Source organism: Syngnathoides biaculeatus, chromosome 1 (assembly GCF_019802595.1).
Source record: "Syngnathoides biaculeatus isolate LvHL_M chromosome 1, ASM1980259v1, whole genome shotgun sequence".
NCBI lineage: Eukaryota > Metazoa > Chordata > Actinopteri > Syngnathiformes > Syngnathidae > Syngnathoides > Syngnathoides biaculeatus.
Window position 1 is genome coordinate 16,417,468 of NC_084640.1, and position 23,163 is coordinate 16,440,630.

At 46.4% G+C, this 23,163-nt stretch overlaps 1 protein-coding gene across 2 annotated transcripts; it reads right to left on the reverse strand.

Annotated features, from left to right (window-relative positions):
* Nucleotides 1–948: 948 nt before the first annotated feature.
* On the reverse strand, nucleotides 949–22,615 carry sfpq (splicing factor proline/glutamine-rich). Of its 2 annotated transcripts, XR_009795496.1 has the most exons (12): nucleotides 21,622–22,615; nucleotides 20,836–21,024; nucleotides 20,445–20,746; nucleotides 20,179–20,274; nucleotides 19,900–20,096; nucleotides 19,736–19,820; nucleotides 19,536–19,647; nucleotides 19,407–19,455; nucleotides 18,597–18,703; nucleotides 1,776–1,831; nucleotides 1,119–1,208; nucleotides 949–1,032 (listed from the first exon to the last, which is right to left on the reverse strand). XR_009795496.1 is itself a non-coding variant. In XM_061823434.1 (10 exons), exons 1-10 carry the CDS (start codon nucleotides 22,468–22,470, stop codon nucleotides 14,520–14,522), a joined length of 2,097 nt encoding a protein of 698 aa, XP_061679418.1. In that variant the 5' UTR covers nucleotides 22,471–22,615; the 3' UTR covers nucleotides 14,192–14,519. The 2 variants fall into 2 exon arrangements, 1 of the variants encoding a protein (XP_061679418.1); XM_061823434.1 differs by lacking the exons at nucleotides 949–1,032; nucleotides 1,119–1,208; nucleotides 1,776–1,831 and adding an exon at nucleotides 14,192–14,630.
* Between the last annotated feature and the right edge of the window lie 548 nt (nucleotides 22,616–23,163).

Below are 23,163 nucleotides of genomic sequence, written 5' to 3' on the forward strand. Positions count from 1 at the left end.
CACTTTAAAGTCCCAGCATTAGCACTAATGTAAAAAATAATAATACAGCACGTGAAGCAGCAGAAGGTAGGACGGCGAAAGGATGTGGAACGACCCTTTCAACAGGCGCGTTGGAAACGACTTCACGAGAAAGTCATCAAGTCCTCCGCCGTGGGGGCTTCCTTTTGTGCCAGTGCACCACAGGGAGCCTCAGGACAACATCGATCAGTTTCCAGCTGGCCTCACAATTGCGACTAGGTGAAAAAGACACGTCGGGGTGGACGGCGGCCAACGTCACGTGGTGCCAAATCAGCCCATTGTTGGATTTCGTAAAAATTACGATTGGCTACCAGCCAGGAGTAAACATCTCCACAAATTACTGAAAGCAAAAATTTCATTTGCAAAATTCCTGACTTCAGAAAATATGCAAATTAGGTTTGTTGGAGCATAAAAAAAAAAAAAAAAAAAAAAAGAACCCTAAATAATTCACCAGAAAGAAACTTTCACACACACACAACAAAGAAACCATCAACGTTTTTTTTTTTGTTTTTTTTTAATGCAAGTTCATTTCACGGCGGCCGACCGGTCGGACCACGACGCTCACAACTGTGGCCGCTTTCCTCACACAATGCCACAAACACGTAATTTAGAGTCTCCAATTAATAGGGGAAGGCGATTGGCTGACAAGTGGTTCCCCGCCTCCTGCCCGAAGACACCCGGGAGAGCGACTCCCCGCGACCCTTGTGAGGATAAGCGGCTCCGATAGCAGACGGCGTTTCGGTTCACCTGGACCGGAGAACCTCCGATACCGAGATCTGCCGAAGCGGAGAGACGGTGACGCGTGGGGTGCTTGTGCGTTATGAAAGATGGACGGACGCGCCTTCCGGCAGGATCCACGTTGCAGCTTACTTGGCTTTGCTCGCTGGGAGCTTTTGTCACAGTCGAGCGCAGAAAGGAGACGACTAACGATTTCGAGTGGAACTCCTTTTATTTCACATTTGAGAGCATCAATGGAGGCCATTTTACTGCGGCGTCCTGCCGAGGGTTGCAACTCTGCATGGGGAGGGGGAGAAAGAAACCACGTTAGTGAGGGCAATAAATGGACCCTTTTCTGAAAGATAGACGCTCACGCCACTGACTCGAAGGTCTTGGTTAAGAGTCAGCCAAGGCACCCCCGCCCCCGCCCCCGGGGTGTCGCCCTTGCGTCCTTTCAGCGGCGGCCATGTTCACTGCAAAACAGGAAGCAGCCTTCGACAATCATGACAACATCAGTCCGAAACTTTTGGCACTTGGTTGCATTTCAGAGAAGTGACCGTCAAGAACAGACTTGACAGAGAAGGCCAATTTCAAGCTCACTCCCATGTGGAAATTGCACCTGCAGCTTCTTGCGAGATGATCTAATGTGGCTATTTGTTCGTTGGACACTAAATAAAATACATTTACACTGATTCAAAGTTTATGAGTTGAAGTAGAGAAGCGGACAAAGCTTTCGAGTTCCAATTTATTAAGACGCACCTGTGTGACTCGAGGGAGTCCAAAATAAGTAAAAGAGTTGCCAGGAAAGATGTTTGCTTGCACTTTATGTGCTTGAGGAGACAAGACCAGTGGTGTGCAAAGGAAGGCCCGAGGGGCCACATACGGCCCCGCACGGGGATTTCACCCGGCCCGCTGTGCTGCGTTTACGTGATCCGTATCTATCATTCGCATTTGTGTCATTTTCCTTGAAATCTATTTTGATTATTTCCCTAGAATGAAGTGGCGCTCTTAACGAAGCGCGTACTGTGTGGGCAACTCACCGTTAACGGACCGGCGGCGGGACCGGTCACCCTCCGTCAGCCGGCGAAGGCTCCTCCTGTGGTGACAAACGTAAACAGTGAGAAGCTGACAGGGAAACGCCAACGATGATGTTGCTCACTCGCGACGGCTAAACTCTTGTGTGCGTGTGTCAAAGTTATAATGATAGGAACATGCATTACGCTCAAAACTGTTACATGAAGTCTTAATCTGTGACATACTACACGAGCGCCCGCGTCGAGTTTTGACAAAACGGGACCCGTCGGTAGTATGGAAGTAGGGCGAGAAGACGCAAAGAATTAAAAGGTGTCAACATTTCCTCCCAAACGGCACACAGCGAAAAAGGGAGAAATCCTTCCACGCAAAAGTTGATCTCAATCTACGATTACTGTTACGTTATTGTTGCTAATCGGTGAACGTGTGCGCTGGCACCTTGGAAAACGCACAAGAGGCTCAAATGACGCGCGAGTGCAACTGTGCACCAGAGGTGGGAGTCAGTCTTAAAAATGTCAACGTTCACGCGAGCAAGCTGCTTGAAAAACTAAAACATCCATAATCCGAATTTTATCACGACAGGAACTGAAATGCTTTGTTTGCTTGCGCCGCCATTTTGTCTTACCGCGTAGCGCCAGTTGTACCCGACGGCGCCGACCGTGGCGTCTCGGAGACGATAAACGGTCTCACGGCAGAGTTGCACGGATGACTGGATGAGCGCCAGTCACTTCCACAAGTCACCTTCAGTCTTTGCACACTTTAGCTCCTATGTACTCAGTGTCACTACTCGGATTAATTCGCAGTCCTCACGTCTTTTAATGGTCCGTGAAAAAGTTTGGCTCGTCTTGTCATTTAAAGGCGTAGCCCGCACAAAGTGGAATTTGTCTTTGACTGCCGATCCTGGTGAGCTCCACCTTTTATTCTTGGCTTACGAGTTCTACGGTGAGGTTGTCGGCATTCTCATTTTTACCTCTTTTAGTCTCCTGAGTATCAAGTCAAAGTCTTGCGGCCCGCAATTAAAAGTTTGAGCCAAGCTAAAGGCTCAACTTCAACTTCAATCTGACAAGTCCGGTACTGTGACTCCAATCCCCCACCTCTGCTGTTCACTTGTCAAACTGCAAGGATACATGGGGGTGGGGGGTTAAAAAAACACACAAAACAAAAACAAAAAAAAACAAACAAACTCCTGAGCGCTGCATTCCAAAAAGTCCTTGACCCTCAAGTATGTTGCAGGTCACGCTAGCACGCCAAGCGGCACCAGGGCCTCTTCAGGCCTCGCTCGGACGTTCGGCGACCGGCAGCGGCCGCGAAGGTACTTCTGGCATCACACTCGTTTTCGGCTCGTGGGACCCCGAAAAAGCTCTCGACGGTTTTTGGCCGAGGCGGCGGGACGGATCACGGTGCAGATCGACGGGTTTCGACGGCCCGGAAGGCCGAGCGGATGCAACGCGGCCCCTTCAAACCCACGGCAACAATCACGAGGCCCGACGAGAGCGCGAGACCGAAGTACATTGATTGCAATACAGGCGCAAAGGTTCAGGTATGCCACCCCCTCCACAACTGAGCAGTTCACAAATGCGCGATTTAGCCGTCGTGTTCTTGTGCTACACAAAGAGCGTCAAAGTCCCTTCAAAGTTGCTCCGTTTGACTTTTGCCTTGACAGCAATCCACAGACAACATTGTGGCCACTCAAGTGCGTTGAAGCCAGTGATTCCCAACCAGGGCATAGATTCAATATTGGGGGGGAATGAAGACGAGAGCATCTGTGTTCAATTCAGCCGAGCTCATTTCATCTTTTGTGACTGGGTTGGGAACCGCTGGCTTGGACGAAGACTACTGGAAGAGAAAAGCAAGTACATCAGTGGACTTGAATTTGAAAAGCCAAAAAAAAAAAAAAAAACCAACCCTCCCAAATCCCCATCAACACAAACGTGGATGTTGTATGCTCAAGATTTGCTTCTTTTCAAAATATCCTTCAATCCCACCCCAAAAGTCAACCATCAAAAACTATAAAAAAAAAAAAACAAGACTCTTGACCCTGGCCTCAGACCATAGCGAGTGGTAGTACTAATTGGGGGAAAAACAAAACGAAGACATACTAGAGATATTGTCCATTATTTCAGATATTGCAGCTTTCACCAAGCAGTTCAGTTCAAAGGAAAGGGAGGCCGTGATGGTTTCGCCAACAGCGGAAAAGACGTTTTGGCTTTTCTTTTTCCTTGCGCGTCGTCACGCGGCGCACAAAAGACGACGTCTGCATCTTTAAACCCGGTCGGCATTTGCACGGTACCGACGGGAGGCGGCGGATCGGGCGTCAGTTGAGAGGCCGAAGGCAAGCGCGTGCGTAACTTCGAGGAGGCTAGTCAGAGAAAAATTGTAGGCCAAGAACTTAAATCTGCTTGGTGGAACTACAGCTGAACAACGTGGCTTCATTCAACTTCTTTGAGAAATGCATCAAGATGCAAACTGCAAGGACCCCCCCCCCCCCCCCCCAGTAAAACTGCGATTGATCTCGGTAAGGAGGGGGCTTCTTTAACCCCCCCCCCCCCACACACACACACACACACACCAAAAGGAAAGCTTCAAAAAGGCATACTTGATGGTTCTCTGGTTCTTGTGTTGCCATTCACCTTTTGCCACACACACACACACACACGCACACACACGCACACACACACTGCAGCGTCTACCAGGCGGGATCATTTCATATACACAACAAAGTTTGCCGATCTGCACTGCGATATGCCGTTTGGTCAGAAGTGTGATGCCAGAAGCCCTTCAAAGTGGAACCGTGACATGAGTGAAGACAGAAGAGAGTTATGGGACAAGTTGTACATCTCGGGAGAAGGGAAAACGTGGATGAGCACTTACCTTGCTCGCTCGCGCCGTGTTCGCGTACCTCTCTGGATGCAGTGCAAACAAGTCCAGGCTTTACTGTCCACTGACTGCCGCAGAACTACTCACGGGGGGGCGGGGGCGGGGTGGGGGGGGGTCGGGGGGCAATGTAACCTGCCGACTGGGGGCTGCCTGTCTTTCACAAGCGGGCCCAATTGCAGCTAACGCAGCTTGGATGACACACACACACACACAAAAGCAAAGCGGCCCGCCCACCCGCACTCGGTGGACGGCCTCAATGACGACTAAAGTTTAGGTCGCCAACAAATCAGACGGCTACTTTTGTTTTAAACTGGATACAAATGCTAGAAGGCCGCATTCAAAACTTTTTATTATAAACTAATAACACGACACAACAGGTACGGAGGACTCCTTGATATCCCAAAGGTATGAAATTCATTTTACAGTTACGGTTTCCCTCTAAAGGCCGATGGGACTGTGAAACCGGATCAACGTACAATCCCTTCATCACGAAAGGACGGATCCCTTTTGGCCACTACCCTTCATTTGATTTTGAAAGTAGGCTTTGCTCACAAACCGCTGGGGTCCCAAAATCTCAGTAGAGGGTCGGACAGTATCCCGAAAGATTAAAAAAAAAAAAAAAATGAAAAAAAAAAAAAAATATATATATATATATATATATATATATCCATGGGGATGAAATCCCCAATGTTGAAACTTCTACAGTTGGATGATACAGTGGACCTCACAACTTTACAGGAAAAAAAAAAAAAAAAAAAAAAAAAAAAAAAAAAAAAAAAGCTGCTTTTTTTTTTTAAGGGTGGTTTTAAGACCCGAGTGGAGCAATAATGAGCAACCCCCCACCCCAATAGTTTGGAAGCGTTGCTTATTAGGTGGTCAAAATTAGGAGTCCTTAAAAAGCATTTTGCTTCCGTCTGTGCCAGTTCTGTCGCCACGCAGGATATGACTGAATAAAAGTACTACTGCTACTACTACAAAGACATCTGGACACATTTTCACTTCAAGTTGTTGGACGTCGACCACAGCAAAACTGTAACGCTGTCGTGTTTGCACCCTAATTAAATCATTTCAAGGCTGTCGTACGCTAGCCTAAAACCAAGTTGGGGGGGGGGGGGGGCCCAAATGAAAACGAATTGACTTTTTCCCGGACCGCAGCGACGCGGCCTCCATTGGGTGCGACATCATCACGGCGGCTGTGGCGCATTTGCGAGCTCACAACCTACAGCCTAAGAACACAAGCTTGCATGCACTGTGCAAAATTAAAAAAAAAAAAAAGTCTTTTTTTTTTGGATCCGTGTCTGACGTCTAATCAGACCAAACAGTTTGTTCACCAAAATGATGTTATTTTGTTAAATATCACGATGAGAGACAATTTTCAAAAGTTGACGTACACAAAAAGCTGATGAAGATGAAGCCATGGTTTTGGAAGCTCCTGATAGGCTGACTGACAACATCTGAGTTCATTAACGACACACCTGGTGATGTATTCAAGGCCACGCCTAAAAATCATTCTCCTTGTTTGAAATCATCCGCCATTGTGGAGCTCCACGTTTGGCTCATCCTTGGGTGCAATTTCCAGATACTTGAAGGTGCCAAACAATTATGCGCAAACAAACCAGGGAATGTCCAGCCATCACAGCGCTCAGGAAGGAGATGGGCTCTGGGTCCCCAAGACGAACGTGTTTTCGTCCAAAATTTGTGAATCAATCCCAGAACAAAAGTTAAAGACCTTGTGAAGATGCCAGATGAAGTGTCATTTACAGTGAAACGAGCCCTGCACCGACATGGGCTGATCGCAGAGAATGAAGCCATTACTTCTAAAGAAACCTAAGACAGACTAGACTCCAAGATCTGAACTTTTGGTGGGAGGTGGCAGCATCATGTTGGGGGGCTGGTTTTGCTTGCTGCAGCATGAATTGGAGCGCATTAACAAGTAAGAACTTTGAACGAAGCCAACGTCGCAAGACATCAGCCGGGAAGCTCAGTCTCGGTCTTCCACGCGGACAATGACCTGAAGCATACTGCCAAAGTAGTTCAAAAGTGACTTGAGGATAGGAAAGTCCAGGTCTTGGAGAGGCCGTCGCAAAGCCCTGATCTGAACCCCAGAGAATTTGTGGGCACATCTGAAAAGGCCCTGGAGCTGAGGAAGACTTTTGAAAAGACGATCTGAACTGAAATTTTACCGCACGCACGGTGAGAAGAGCACCTTCATCCGCCGCAGTTGGCACACAGCAGGAGGATCTCCCGTCGCCAGATTACAACACGCATGCCACTCAGTTGTTGAGCATTCAACACGATCTGAAAGACTCAGCGGGATAACTTCCTGACTTCGGAACTGCGGGTCACGGCAAAGTTGCAGCTAATCAGCCCTCCTGACAAAGCGCCACACCTGAAAAGTTTGCTGGCTCTCGCTAATCTTCCACAGGTGGGCCGCTTGGTGCGAGGAGTCCTCCGGTGTTGACCGGGTCAAAAGCCAAAGACGTGACCGGTGATTTTCAGACGTCTATTGCGGGGGCCCTTTGGAACCTCCAGATTCAAAGCGTGCTACTTTTCGGGGAACATGACAACTTTCCCAAGTTTCTTCTGAGATGACGACCCGCTTTTACAGATCGGTTCTATCCTCGTGTTAAAACTTCAGGAAGTCGGCAGGCCGGGCTCCTGTCCGTGTACGACAGACAAGCTGTGAGGAAAGCAAACGGCATTATGAATTGTCATAATCATCCACTTCGTAACGACTCGGACCGTCTGACTTGGGCAGACCAAAGACTTCACGTGTCTTTTATGCCCAGTACAAATTTTTTTTACGTCTTGACAATTAGTCTTTACGTTGCTCATATTTTTTTTTTTTTTGCCGTCGTGGTGGTGGTGGTATGAGCGCTGGTTTATGATACCGTCTCGCTTTTATTGTACAACACCGTTAAAAGGGTCAACGTAAAAAGTGACGCTCACATGAATTGATTTTCCCCATTTAATCCCGGAGATCATTTTGAATTGGCATTTTCTTCCAAACCTGGACAAACGCTAGGCTGCCTGGAATCCCAAACATCCCAAGCGTTTACTCGGGAGTTTCCACTTTCCATTCAGTGGGTTGCGAGTGTAGAAAGTGGCCTACAGAAGAAGAAGGTCAACGCAAACTTGCTTTAACGCACATATGACATGACAACATCGCTGCTGGTACTTGCTTGCAATCGAAGCATCAAATTCCCGACAAAGAGAATGAGATTGCGTCATACCTTTTCATCATCCACAACAGTCCAACAAGCACTACAGACAAACTACCGCACGGTTTTGGGGGGGGTTTCTTTTGAAATCATTGGTTCATCGGTAGTCGGCACAGATTAATTTCTCGCTCTCACCTTTAAGATGGACAAACCTGTTAAAAAGAGCAAACTGTACACCAAAAAGAACATGCATCTTTTTTTTTTTTTTTTTTAAATACATACTTGGCTCAAGTGCTATTCTCTAAAGACAAGTGGATGATAATAGAATCCAAAAATGTATACCAGGGTTATAGACTTCCTTACATTATGCAACTTCTACGTGAGCACTTTAAGAATCCCGGCTACGACACTTGATAGTGGGTCTTTTCTTCACTTTTCATCCCAGTCAGAAAACTTACATGAGCAAAAACGCAAGTAGTATTTATTTGTGTGTGTGAAGGAGCTGGTCTCTCGTATGGTCACTATAATGCAGTGGTGCCTCGACTTACCGACTGAATTCGGTGACCGCCAAGTGAGCAAATGCCATTCAAGCGTTTCAGCGCACTCTACTCGACTGTCATCTTGGAACACAGTCAGGAGAGGAATCTTAATTCAAATGCGTTCACGGTCTGCTTCAGGGGTCCGTGACGAGGCCACGAAGAAGCAAGCGATTCCTCGCAGAGGATAAAGAATAGATGCATGCGAGTACTGTTATAGTGTTCAAATGTCTGTTTAAAAGGGACACCGACGCTAGTTTTATGAACTTTTGCAATGTGTTAGCATTAAGCTAGCAGACTTCCGTCAGAAAAAGTTGAGAGTTGCTGGGTTGAATACAAAGTTTAATTCTTTGTTGGTTTTACTACAAGTGGAAACAGATTGAAGCAACAACATTACCACTTTGGTAGAATCGCTGACTGACAGCCCCAAGGAGCTGCCTGTAAATTTCAAAGTAAGTCGAGGTACCATTGTAGTAGAATAAAGTTGAAGAATTGAGTAGCTCGTAAAGCAGTCACTCACATTTGACGAGCGCACGTATAATTTGTTACAAGACGTCGCTTATTTTGTGTAGTCCTGACATGAATTTACGCGTTTAGTTCATAAACGTTGGTAACAGAACAAGCCTGATCCTAAAATTCACCCGGAAACAGGAAATTCAAGTTAACCGTACCGAGCGTGTTCCGAAGTGATGCCAAAAGCGCATGTGGCGAGCTGCTTCACGTACTGCGAGGAGCGCATGTACGTCCAAAGTCACGTCAAAGGAAATTCAGCTATACTGAAAACGTTTCTGGGATATAACGCAGGTAAAGTTCAAGTATCTGACTCAAATGGGCTTGATCGAAATTCTAACAGACTTGTATGTGCATATATCTAAATATGAACGTTCATCCCCCCCCCCCCGCCCTCTCCATGCTTTAGGAAGCTCTACATCATCGACTGCTAGCTTTCATCAATGGCTTGAAAATAGATAGCGCCATAAATTACGCTCGATTATAACAATAGGTCATGATGAAATAAAATGATTTGATTATACCAATACTTGAGATTAAATGTCGATTGACCTCTTTAAAAATGTCTGTCTCAGTCTGTCCAGTGTCAATAAATTATGATTATGGTATCAGGTAACAACTACATACTCTGGTCTAACAACTCCGTATGTTATTTTAAGGTCTTGACATTCCACCCTTAAATCACACCCGCCACTTTATATCTGCGGGCATGACTGACCACAGCCGTACGTTTTTCAAATGTGAGTGACTGAAGTAAAAGTAAAGATTTGAGAGAGTGAAAGAAGCAATTACTACCACTATGATGAAATAAAATGTTCCCCAAACACTTAAAGTGCAATATGAAAACCAACCACAAGCCCAAGAGTTTAATTCTTCGTTTTCTCAGTTAGTTTTACTAGTTTGGTTTTTTTTCCACTCAAGTTGTGGTCTTTGAGCGGATCGGACGCTTGCTAGCATTTTACCTGGTCTCATTGGGGTTTTGGAACGGTACACCGCTACTAGGCTGCCGCAGGGGAAACCTCTCTTATGGTCTACAAACGTGAATTGCCATCTTTTAGCAGACCAATTGTTTATTAGGATATTGTCTAGCCTTTGGAGCCTGGGGGGGGGGGGTGTGTGTGTGTGTGGGGGGGGGGAATACAAGACGGTACTCCAAACACAATCTTGCGTGTTCAAAAAAGACGTTAACATCAAATTTGTCATGCAAGTTACCTACCAAGTTTCCATTGGCGCTACATAGACTTCAAAGCCAGATGCAGCCTGACAAAAGTTACCATCGCATCTCGCTTGAGGTTTAATAGCTTTGCTAAATAAAGCACTACACAGCCTCAATTTCCTCCACAGTCCAAAACCTGTTAAGAGAATGTAAAAAGCACATCAAAGCAACATTGCAGAATATACTACATGATAACCAGCGGCTAAAGCACAACGGTAATTAACTGGGTGTGAGACTTGTGACAGCAAATATACGTGTAGTGTTCCTCTCCTTTGTTACCGAATCCCGGCCATGGACCATACTGGGATGGAAAGGATTTCAAAGGTGGCCAATTGAAGAAAGAACTCAAGACGTCCGAGATGGGCACCAGTTAGGGAATCAATCGCCCACCCCACAAAGGAGAAAACTAATTTGAGGAAGGCAACTGCCCAGCAGTCGCCACCCGAAAGAACATTCAAATGGGGGAATGGACAAATATCTCATGTACATTTTGAATGGATGAGCTTTGGAGATGAAGGCAGCCGCGACGGACGGCGCTACGAGTACGTCAGCGGGAGGGTCTTTTACCTTTGGAAAGGGTTACACGGACAAAAGCCACGGTGGAACAACCAATCCCGGAATGTCCGACGTGGCGTCCGTCCGGTCGACACGCGACGCTTTGTCGCTCGTCCGATGACAAGCTCCGCCCCCCCCCCCCCCCCAAGGGCACTCGCTTTGACTTTCTTAAGCCAATGAGATGAGGCGCAGTCGTACCCTGCGTGTACCTGGTGGAGCTAATCAACGACTGGTCGTTTCTAGGGAGCATCTTCACAGGCTGACAGACCCACAAGGACTCGAAACAGACTTTTTATTTTGGGGAGATGAGGAAAGATGCATCAATCCCCGCTAGGATTATCTTGCAGTCCAGATAACATGTATATATGTAGAGAGAAAGATCAATTCAGATTTAAAAAAAAAAAAAAAAAAAAAATATCTTACAGATTCAGGTTTCCGGTCTAATTGTTACAGAAATACAGATCATCAACAAATAGAAACGCGGGTCTAATTAGTAGTACTGGTCAGAGGCTGTACTGCAACAGACCCCCTAAGAATGTTACCTTTTAAATACCTCCAGTTGTCAAGAAATGTAACTGTACCAAGATGAAGTAAAAAGAAATGTAGAACAAATGCCCTGAGCAGGAGTAGAAGAACTTCCAAGTTTTTTTTTTTTGTTTTTTTTTTTAAACGCAATCTTCCGATGAAGCAACCAAGACAACATTTGCGACTGCATCTTCCTCTGGAGAAAGTCTTCTTGTCTTTTGCAATTCAGCCAGTGAAAATAAGCAAATCTGAAAAACTGATGAATATTCTGAAAAGGGCACACGGGCACTTTTTCCCACAAAGCTTGCAAGTCCACTACGAGGCGACATTAGCGCATCTTTGAGAAAGGACTCGGTCCTTGGAACCGGAGGGCCACGGTTTGAGTCCACTTCAGAGCAAAGCGGAAAAGTGCCAACGAGTTCTTCGGCGCTAATCTGCGGTCTCGGAAGTGCCGAGTGGCCCTTGGACCGCCTCAAGTGGTGCTTCGCAAACTGCGCACTTCCGTCTATGTGATCTCGTCTTGGGTGTGGTGCGCACCAAACTGAATCGTGTATTTGGAATCTCCTCTTAAAAGGGATGACCGGTAAGATGGGAAGCATTAAAAATACGACGTTTGTCCGAGCGGTAAGGTTTGCTCGCTCGTGTGTGTATCTTGAATAAGGGCTTCCAAATTTGACAAGGAGACAATAAGTTTGCAGTACTGCCAAGTAAGACAGCGCACATCAATTTATGTTTTAATGACTCTGTTATTACGTGCCCAAGTGTTGTACAACAGTACCGCTCCAGCCGGGCCTGAACGTCTCACTTTTGAATCGGGTCACGTCGCGTCGTGATGGGAATCTTCCCATCGGTACTACGGCGATTGGGTGAATTCCTGACTTGTCAGGAATTAAGACTACAGCCGGTGGACGTTTGGCTGGCGCTCACCTCTTAATACGGAACACGGCATGAAACGCTTTTGCCCACCTGCTGCCTGTGTTCTTTAGCATTCATTTTAATATACTGCTTTTTGATGTTAAAAATCTCCACTGTCTTACCTCCTTCTCTGAGCTGCTCCATTCCTACACTCCTGCCCGGCCGGCGCCTCCGGTCAGCTGCTCGTGGGGGTATACGAGGCGTGGGACGCTTACTGTCGCCGGACCCAAACTACAGACCGACCTCTCGGTGGACGTTACGCATCTCTTGGCACGATACTTGAGAAATTTTGTGTCTTAGTTCCATTTTAAAAGTATGCTCCAGCATTATGTGGCATGCTGAATGTTTTTGTCCAGTCATGAGAACAAGTCGAGGGATCAAGAATAAATGGAACGGTATAAAAAGGTGAGAGCACTACCACGTTACGTTGTCGGAGAGACGTTTAGCGCTCAGAGCCCAGCAGTGGCTGAACGGCCTTCTTTGTTTGACAGAAGGCGACGTGGACCCCCGGCGTGCAAAGGGAGCAGCCAAGCCTACTCTACTCAACCCAACCCTAAACCGGCATTTTTAAGTTCTCCGATTTTATTAGTCAAAGTGAGCCGGAAAAGGACGGCATCTTCCCACCCTAACTAAATGATTACTCTCAATATAGGAACCAAGAGAGGAAAAACTCATCTGAGAGATACTGTAGATTATAGGAGCAAGGCAAAATATCTTTGACTAGCCTTCCTCCAGAAAGATCGGATAGTAGGCTCACTGGTTTATGAGTAATGCACTGGAGCACTAAATAAAATTAGCAAGGTGGAACTTTACGACAGACAAAAAACAGGCTAGTTTGTCCTAACAGGATTTAAAAAAAAAAAAAAAAAAATGCCTCAGACTACCAGTTGGGAACGATTCAATAACCTGAGAATGACGTGAGCGAGATGAAGGATTAATATTTGCAGGCAGAACCTAACGAGTTATTTTTGACGACAACCAACTGCTGCTTGGTTGCTCATGAACAATGAAAGAATAATAAATATTAGGTTTGGCCAAATTGAACCCATTTTTCTTTATTGTAACATGCTTTTGAATTGAATGGCACAAACAAAGCCACGAAGGATTGAGAATCAGAAAAAGCACAATTTACGACCGACCACGACGGTACAATCTCGAAAAGAATTACACAGGGATCAAATACAGCTCACGGGAAACCTAAGCTCCTCAAACTAAGGACAGTACAAAATAAAAAGAGTACACTGACTGCTCATAAAATGAAGTGTCAGAATAAAATGCTGGAACATTTGAAACTTAAATACAAAGTGAGCCGTCACAGCTGGGATTTTAGGAGAATCTGTACAAATGCGTCACGGGAGAGCCTTTAAAAACGAGCTTTCTTAGCGGGACCGTCAAACTCTTCGCGGACCCGGCCGTAAGAGCCGTTACCAGGACCCATTCCTCGGGGGCCGCCCTGAGCGAAGCGCTCGTTGCGCTGTGGAAGGGCAAGAGAGGGGGATGGGTGGTGGGGGCAGTGCGCAAGCACAGTTCATGTCCATGTGGAGGCACGTGTGTGTGCATATGAATGCATGTATGTTTCGAGGATTTAAGATCAACAAAAGCAGCAGGCCACACATCCGTTCCAATATGAAGGTCCCAGGTGCCGCAGGTTACATACGGAAAAGGAAGAGAGGGTAATGCTTTCGTTAGTTCAGTGGCTCCCTCGCGGCCTCGCCGCTGCACGGCGAGCTTGCTTTGTCACATCCACTACGGTAGGGCCCCATGAAACCCGCGCAGGCCCGATTGAACGCAAAATGAGCAAAAACTAAAAAGCAGCTACATTAAAAGTGCGATACAACGTCCAAAATGTGGCTTTCGCCACTAGCAAAAGCTTTCCAAAAAAGCCGGTAATATCGCTCGAGACTCGTGCAGTCTGTGAAGTTTGTCTAAAATAATAATAATAATTTAAAAAAAAAAAAAAAAAAATGCCTCAGACTACCAGTTGGGAACGATTCAATAACCTGAGAATGACGTGAGCGAGATGAAGGATTAATATTTGCAGGCAGAACCTAACGAGTTATTTTTGACGACAACCAACTGCTGCTTGGTTGCTCATGAACAATGAAAGAATAATAAATATTAGGTTTGGCCAAATTGAACCCATTTTTCTTTATTGTAACATGCTTTTGAATTGAATGGCACAAACAAAGCCACGAAGGATTGAGAATCAGAAAAAGCACAATTTACGACCGACCACGACGGTACAATCTCGAAAAGAATTACACAGGGATCAAATACAGCTCACGGGAAACCTAAGCTCCTCAAACTAAGGACAGTACAAAATAAAAAGAGTACACTGACTGCTCATAAAATGAAGTGTCAGAATAAAATGCTGGAACATTTGAAACTTAAATACAAAGTGAGCCGTCACAGCTGGGATTTTAGGAGAATCTGTACAAATGCGTCACGGGAGAGCCTTTAAAAACGAGCTTTCTTAGCGGGACCGTCAAACTCTTCGCGGACCCGGCCGTAAGAGCCGTTACCAGGACCCATTCCTCGGGGGCCGCCCTGAGCGAAGCGCTCGTTGCGCTGTGGAAGGGCAAGAGAGGGGGATGGGTGGTGGGGGCAGTGCGCAAGCACAGTTCATGTCCATGTGGAGGCACGTGTGTGTGGATATGAATGCATGTATGTTTCGAGGATTTAAGATCAACAAAAGCAGCAGGCCACACATCCGTTCCAATATGAAGGTCCCAGGTGCCGCAGGTTACATACGGAAAAGGAAGAGAGGGTAATGCTTTCGTTAGTTCAGTGGCTCCCTCGCGGCCTCGCCGCTGCACGGCGAGCTTGCTTTGTCACATCCACTACGGTAGGGCCCCATGAAACCCGCGCAGGCCCGATTGAACGCAAAATGAGCAAAAACTAAAAAGCAGCTACATTAAAAGTGCGATACAACGTCCAAAATGTGGCTTTCGCCACTAGCAAAAGCTTTCCAAAAAAGCCGGTAATATCGCTCGAGACTCGTGCAGTCTGTGAAGTTTGTCTAAAATAATAATAATAATTTAAAAAAAAAAAAAAAAAAAATTCGCCTAAAATTGAAAAAGGAAATCAGCAAAAAGTTGTTGGGTATTTAACACAATGTTCTTAAAGGTCCCTGTAAAGTGAAAAGAAAATTCTAAATTTGAACGAGCCAAAAAGTTGAAAATGTTGCTTCAAACTCGTCAATGCCACAATTAGCTGCAATATTAAACGCAGTGGACGTGTTCATCGACTGCAATGCAAAAAAAAAAAAAAAAAAAACAAGTGACGCTCACTTAACTCTCTGTCAATTTTCTCTTCAACAACCTGGAAAAATGGATTCTACCACCGAGTATTTTCTTTTGCTAACGCTAACACACGTGACTACAAGCGGGAATGAAGCGCTCTACAGCTCCCACAAAAAAGTCAAGTCAAGCCAGACTAGACTTAATTTGACCCCCCCCACGTGTGGCAAAGCGCCGCCCTTTGCCAGCCTCAATCCAGAGGCCAGACTATCAAGATGGCCTTTGTGGTTTTTCCTCCACCTCAGCGCATAGCTCGCAAGCTTACTACACATCACACCAGATGACTATGCGCCGATATCAAGGGGGAGGGGCCACTCGTGCAGGAGCCTTACGTGTCAATGGACCCGCCTCCCCTACAAATATCAATTCATAAAAGTCAGAAGACAGATCCACCATCTTCACAGTCATTGCTCAGTTTCACAAATGACTTTTAAACATAATGAATTTTGATACTAATCTCAGAATTCACTTTACAGGAGTCTTTAATGAACGGCTGCAATTATGGGCTGCCGTCATTTAACTTGAAAATGAATTTGTGTAAACAAAGCCAGATTTCATAGGGTCCTACATTTATAAAATGTATGGAGAAAAAACAACTTTGTAACAGAACCAAACATGTGACAAATGGGAAAAAAAAAAAAAAAAAAAGTGCTCGTTTCCTGACAAATTTACAACGGGTGCAAACAATTTTTTGTCGACATGCTAAAACAGCTTCAACTTATACAGCCTGGACAAGAGGCACAATGCAACAACTTTTAGAGTTGTTATTTTCTATGGTATACTGCAGGGCTGCAACAATTCATCCAGGGGAGGGGAAGGAAGAAAAAAAAAAAAAAAAAAAAAAAAAAATCAACGTCGGTTACATCGGGGTGTCACGATCGATTTGCCTCATTGCGCAATTATGACGTGTGAGCACACGACGGGGGGGTTCTGTCAGAGCCTGACCAACATATTTGGATATCTAACCCAATCAATACCAATTATGTTGTATGAATTTGGGTGGGTGTTGTCCCCCCCCTTACATGACATGTTCTACTTTTCAGAGCACATAAGGGGTCAAGCACGTTAATTTTGCTGCTAGAATCCAATAGAATTGGTCCACCATCGGTAAGGTTACGGGCCCGTAAAACAGCAGAGACTTGAGGACACAGACACTGCATTAACAACAATGACAAAATGAATATGTACACACTTGTAAATAGATATTGGATAGCATACGCGTGTTTGGGCCGTAGCCTAATGTAAAGCCGTTCGACCTCAATGGTTTTTTTTTTATTATATTTTGTGGTTCTTTGAGAGAAGTGCGATATTCAAACAGCAAAGATTTGTGCACATTCGATAAAGTTCACATTTTAACATCTTTTAAATATCCAATTCATCAATTAATCTGAAAAATAAGCAACAGTTCAATGGATAATTAAAATGATGGTCAGTTGCAGCCCGAGTATACGACAAAACGCTCCCACAAATGTAGGCCATTGACTCAAAATATTTGGATTCACGTTCATTTAACACTGTGGAAAAGTATTCCAGTTAGAGGTCTCTAGTTTTTTTTTTTTTTTTTTTGTCATCTAATACAGTGGTGCCTTGAGATACGAGTTTAATTGCTTCATTGCCCAGGCTTGTAACTCAAAACCATGAAATCATCTTTACCCATTGAAATGAATGGAAAGACCAATAATCCGATCCAGTCAACTGAAAAACTTTTTTTTCTTTGTTATTTATAATTAGCAAAGTAGCTCTTTATAATCTTGTGTATTAAAAAATAAATAATTCTGCTGCACCTTTTTTTTTTTTTTTGGCTTCAATTCAATGGACATTGTGCTTCTTCTTCTGGTGCACGGCCAACATCTAACTGGGGTCAGTATATCGCAGCGATACGAATATACATGGAGAGGATGCGAGAACTTCTCAGCGGTTTTATATTATTATTTATATTATGGCTACATGAGTTGTTGCACATTTGTTTGAATCGTAGTTGCTAAAAGGTTTACAATGCCAAGACGTGCAATTTGATGCTCCGTCTATGGCGTTTTGTCAAGTTTGACAGCAAATTTCAACTTGTGGCAAAAAAATTATTCCATCTTGCAGCTGAGTCGATTTCTTTTGCATCCCAAAGGAAAACGACCATACGACGACTCAATCTCACATCTGAAAAACTCATTTCTTCCATCTCAGGCCACCACTGTATAAGTTTTGAAAAAAATGCTCAGATGAATAATCATCAAAATTATTATTGTACTGAGTAAGAAGTTGGCAAAAATGACTTTTCAAATGAGGCATTACATATTTATACCGAGCACTGGAGATTACTCAATTATTCACAGGAGAAGGCCTAAGAAGTCATAAAAGTGCCGAAGCACCTTAACGTACTCATATCACAACCGTATTTTGCATCAGGTCGCCACGTTCCGTATGAAAATGCACTTCATTCACGGGGAGAATATCATGCCAGAGTTGGAGACTACAAATATTCTCCAGCATATTTATGTCACTTGCAATACAAACAAGCCAGGAGAATAAGATTGTGCGTCCTCCTCCTGAAGTAAAAACACCTTCACGCTTGAGTCACAAGGCTGTGCCTGCCCCCCCCCCCAAGAGGAAATTAGCCCAAGTAACGTCTTTGTTTGTGGTTTGGCCGCCAGCCTGCACTAAAACAAAACAATTCAGTTGGTCAGGAGGGTGAGGGTGAAATAAAATGTCTACTTGCGTCAGAGTAGTAAATTCGTTGCACAAAAACACAAAGAGGTCCACTGGATTTCTTTTCATGAGGATTAGGATTCAATGTGCTCGCACAAAAGTGCAAGACTGAACAATTAAAACCAACTCCAAAAACACTGGTGCCTGTCCAGCTCCCAACCAAGAGACAGGGCTTGCAGTAGCCATCCACAGCACAACGTCTGTCAGACGACAGAGAAGTTAAAAGATTTTAGTGCAGGCCGTCAGCTTGAAGTCCAACCACTGAGAACCAAACTAGGGGGCGGGGGGGGGGGGGTACTGGCTTGCCAATTGTAATCATTTAAATGAGTGAATAATGTAACAAATATATGCTCGATAAGCAGCAAGTGCGGACGTCATGTCTATGACCCCGACCCCAGCCCAACCCAGCCCAGCCCAGCCCAGCCCAGCCAATGTTTTACAAAAGGTAATGCGCTCCAAGTCATCTGCCACCGGGGAAAACGCAAGACAAGACAGGACACCAAGGAACCATCTGGTGGAAAAGAGGATACATTACCATGTCGTTGCTCATCTGGCTTCCCGGAGACGCTCCCATTGCCTGCTGCCCCTCAAATCCCATCCCGCTCATGGAGAAGTTCTGGGTAACGGCGCCAAAGGACATATCTAATAAACGGGACGACCAAAAGGTCAAACACAAACGGACTGGACCTTGTGGCTGCAGCCGTCAAATACTTTTACAAACTGATTAATAAGGAGATAAAACTGATTTTACACGAGTCACCAGTAACATTTGTGGGCAAAAGGTAAACTCAGGTTCTGCACCAGGTATTCTCAAAATAACGAGGAAGAAACGGCTTGACAAAACGGGCCGAAATGACCAGATTCCTTTCATTATGGCAGCAAAAATCAATCAAGAAGGTGGTGGTGGTGGTGGTGGAGGCGGGGGGAATGGCGAGCATGTGACTAAAACCAGCCAATCCCGAGAGATGAGCTCCACAGCTTTCCTCACGTTGCAACTTTTTTTGCGACGCGTCTGCGGCAAGCTCGGCGGGGGAAACGCGTACGTCACATGATGCAATGCGGGCCTAAGGTGACGCTAATAGCCATTTTTTTTTTTATTTTGTAGACTGTACAATTCTTCACTTTAAACTGCTCCCTTTACATAATTGTCAATGTGCTTTTTTTGTATCAATTTTACATCTTGCAGGCGTCTCTTGTTCTTGGTTCTTTGTTCTGAATGTCGCACCGACTGCCGGAGAAAAATTTTCTTTGTGGGGGGTTTTCGCACCTGACCAATAAATCAGATTGAGATTCTTAATGGGCACAGAGCGTATCCTAACATGAAGAGAGGAGAAAGAGAACCCACCTCCCATGGCCAACGCACCGCTCGAACTCATTCTCATTTCTCTCTCCCTCTGCAAAAACAATTCAAGAGCATGACAACGCATTCCGACTGGTGTTTCCGTCGTCTCAGTTTGCAGAGCGTGGAACTCACATCCATGTAATTGCCCATCCTGTAGTTCTCCTCGCGCTGGCGACGCATCTGTTCCTCCATCTCTCGCTTGCGAAGCATCTCCTCTTCTCGCCTGCGACGCTCCTCCTCTTGTCTGCCAACAAAGACACGTTGCCGCCCCCCCCCCCAGCATGAGCTGAGAAGCAGGCGCGCACGGCCCAAAAACGAGGGAAGGTCAGTACCTCAACTGCATCTCCTTCCTCTTTTGCATCTCTTGACTGTGCAGCTCTTCCATGCGCCGCAGTTCTTCCTGTCGTCTCAGCAAATCTGCAAAGGGACGTGAACTTCAGCCGCAGCGGAAAGCCACGGGCGCACGTGGGACACGGCCAAAGCTCGACGGTCTCACCCTGGCGGAGCATGTTGGCCTGGTGCTCGTGGTAGGCATCCTCCATCTCGCTCTCGAGCTTCTCGCGGGCTTCTTGCATGTTTTTCTCCACCTGCTGCCTCTGCTGCTTCTCCATCTCGTCCAGCGACTTCCAGCGCTTGGAGTACTCGTACTCAAAGGTGCCGGGGCGGGCAAAGCGCGGGGGCTCCTCTCGTTCTCTGGCGAGAGAACGGCCAAAGGACGGAAAACGTGATTTGAAACCGCACAAAAAGAAGAAGATTACGACTGTGACGTGCTTACGCTTGGTATCTGGGGTTCTTCTGTGCCAACTTCTCGGGAAGACCGTCTTCATTGTCACACTGCTCAAGAGGCTCCACAACTACAGGCCTCGGTGACCTGCCACAAAAAAAACAGGTAGGTTCCCTTTTCATTCTTCCAAAGGCAAAATCATCTTAAAGTGTAAAAATAGAGTTCAGAAACTGTTCATAATAAAACAAAAATAAAAATTAAAAAAAAAAAAAAAATGGATACCATCTGCAGTCCAGAAACGGAGAGATTCAACTTACGAGGTGAGCAGAAAGACGCCCTCATTGCACCGGTCCAAAGCCTTCCTGGCGGCAGGTTTGGAGGCAAACTCGACGATGCCCTTTCCGGTGGAGCGCCCGCGGTCGTCGACAATGACCACGGCCCGCTCGACCATGCCGAACTGGGAGAAGGCCTCCTCCAGCAGCTCGTTGGACACGAAAGGTGACAGGTTCTTGACGGAAAGAGCCGCCGAGTGGGTGGCGAAGCGGACGCGGAGGCTTCTGCCCTTCATGGGGAGGTCGTCCAGCTCGGCTTTCGCTATCTCCGCGAGCGCACGAGACTCCTGTGACAAACGCATTCAAATATTTCAACGGGTGGGGGGGGGGGGGGGAGACAAACATTAATACTTGCGACAGTCCCGTCCGTTCTTACCAGTCGGATGAAGCCGAAGCCTTTCCCTTTGTTGATGAAGACCTCACTGGGCTCTCCGTACTTGGCGAAAATCTTCCTGAAATGCTCCTCGGTCATGTCACTGGGGAGGTTGCCGATAAACAGGCGGCATCGTTGCGTGTACGTTTTCTCGCCGGGTTTTAGCAACATGGACAGGGACGCCTTAAACTCCTGTTAAAAGTCCAAAAACAATAAGGCGGCGTTAATCGGGCGAGTGTGGACGCTTCGAACTGAATAGAAGATGACGAATTTTCCTCGGCCGCCATTTTTACGACTCTTTGAGCTAACGTTCGACAGTTTATTTTTCGCCTATTGCCCGCAAAAGGACTTGACTACTCCTAATTCTGACACGGTTACAACAGAAAAACGAACAAAAAAATGTATAACGACAAACTTTATCTTAATTTAAAAAAAATAATAATAATAAAAACAAGCGATTACATAAGTTTAGGAAGATTTTTTTTTTTCCCCAACACAAGATGGCGGAAAACGATGGCACGTAGCTGGGTGCGTTTGATTTTAATGCCCGGTGCAGGAGGCTTGCTCGACACGAGAGACAAAAGGGGGGGGAGAAACGTAGTCTGGAATGAGCCCTTTACAGCACCGCCCGGTCGGGGTGCTCAGTGAAGCAAATTTAACACGTTTCGGAACAACGACGAAAGCGCTTTCCGATCATGTTTAAGCTAAATGAGTTAAAAACAAGAAAAGAAAGAAAGACGCGAAATTGTGTTAAATGTGAGCGGAGGTCCAAAAAAAAAAAAACCAAACCTTGGCTTGACTCTCGTCCGAACTCGTGCCCGGGACCTCCAGCTGCTCCGGCGGCCCTTGTTCCGGCTTCGGAGCGAACTTCGTCATCTGAGGCCCCGTCTTGAGACCCGGCCTTTGATTCTGTTGGTTTTGCTGCGGGCCCATCCTCTGGTTCTGGTGGTGCATGGCCGCCCTCTGGTTCTGGTGGTGCATGGCCGCCCTCTGGTTCTGGTGGTGTTGGCCTCCTCCTCTTTGGTTGTGCTGCGGATTTTGCGGTTGGCCTCCCCGCTGGTTCTGGTGATTTTGCGGCTGGCCTCCGCGCTGCTGACTCTGCTGTCCTGTCTTCTGGTTCTGTTGGTTCGGTTGCGGGCCTAGCTTCTGGTCCTGCTGCAGCGGCGCCGCCGCCGCCGCCGCCTTGGGACTCATAAGCGTCGACGGACTTTGCGGTTGCGGCGTTACGTGGGCATTTCCAGTCGGCGACTTGAGCTGCGGAGTCTTGTCGGCCGGTTTGGTCTGGGCCGGTGCGATCTCTTGCTTGGGCTGAACCTTGTTGTCCGTCGCGGGGGTTTCGGGCTTGTCTTGCTCCTGCTGTTTGTCCATCGGGCCTTTCATCGTGAGGGCCGGCCCCGGGGTCGGCGGCGGGATGATGCCCAAGGCCTGGCTGTTTTGCGGCTTCTGAGGACTCGCCTGCTGCCCCCTGTTGTAGTTGTTGTTGTTTCCTCCGCGGCGATTCTGGTTCTGAAAAGGGTGATTTCGGAAATTGGGGCTCCCCATTAGGCTACCCCGCATGGGACCGCCGACTCCACCACCTCGTCGAGGCTGAAAACTATTCATCCCCATGCCGCCGCGGTTATTATGAAACCGAGACATCGAATAGGTTTTTCAAATGGCACGAATATGATTTTGAAAAGGAACGCGCGACGATCTCGCTGGCTTGAACGTGTCAAAGATGGCGACGACGGTCGAGCCGAAAGGCTTCTTTCTTTCTTTCTCCGACACGGTGGCCCCGCCTTGACATCTCATTGGTCAGTTTCCCTCCCTCCTCCTATCACTGGTCCGCTTTTTTTTTTTGTATCTCTGTGACGCGTTCCTCACTCTGAGCACTTCATTGGTCCATTTGCGCATGGAGGCGGGACCAGAGGATACGCTCTGTTTCCGAGAGCGAGCGAACCGTTACAATCACAATACTGAGCGTATGATGCGGGATTATTGCGCCCTAAAATATCAGTGGGGATTTTTTTTTGAATAACGATAAAGTGCCAAAGTAGCCTCGTGTTGCACTTCAGAATCACCTTTAATGGCCAAGTATGTAACAAAACACGAGGAATTTGTCTCCGACGGTCGGTGCCGCCTGCGCCGACATTCATGTGGAGGAACAAAAACAAGAGCCAGGGAACTATTGCTTATAAGAGTCACAATTGTGCAAAGATGCAGTCTTATAGCATTTAGAGCTGGTAGAGTGCGTCAACCCCCCCACATCGTGCGCGGTACAAATCAATGTAAAGCAAGCCTTTAACCCTTTAATGTAGACTCAGTCAGTGGTTCCCAAACATTACCACCTAA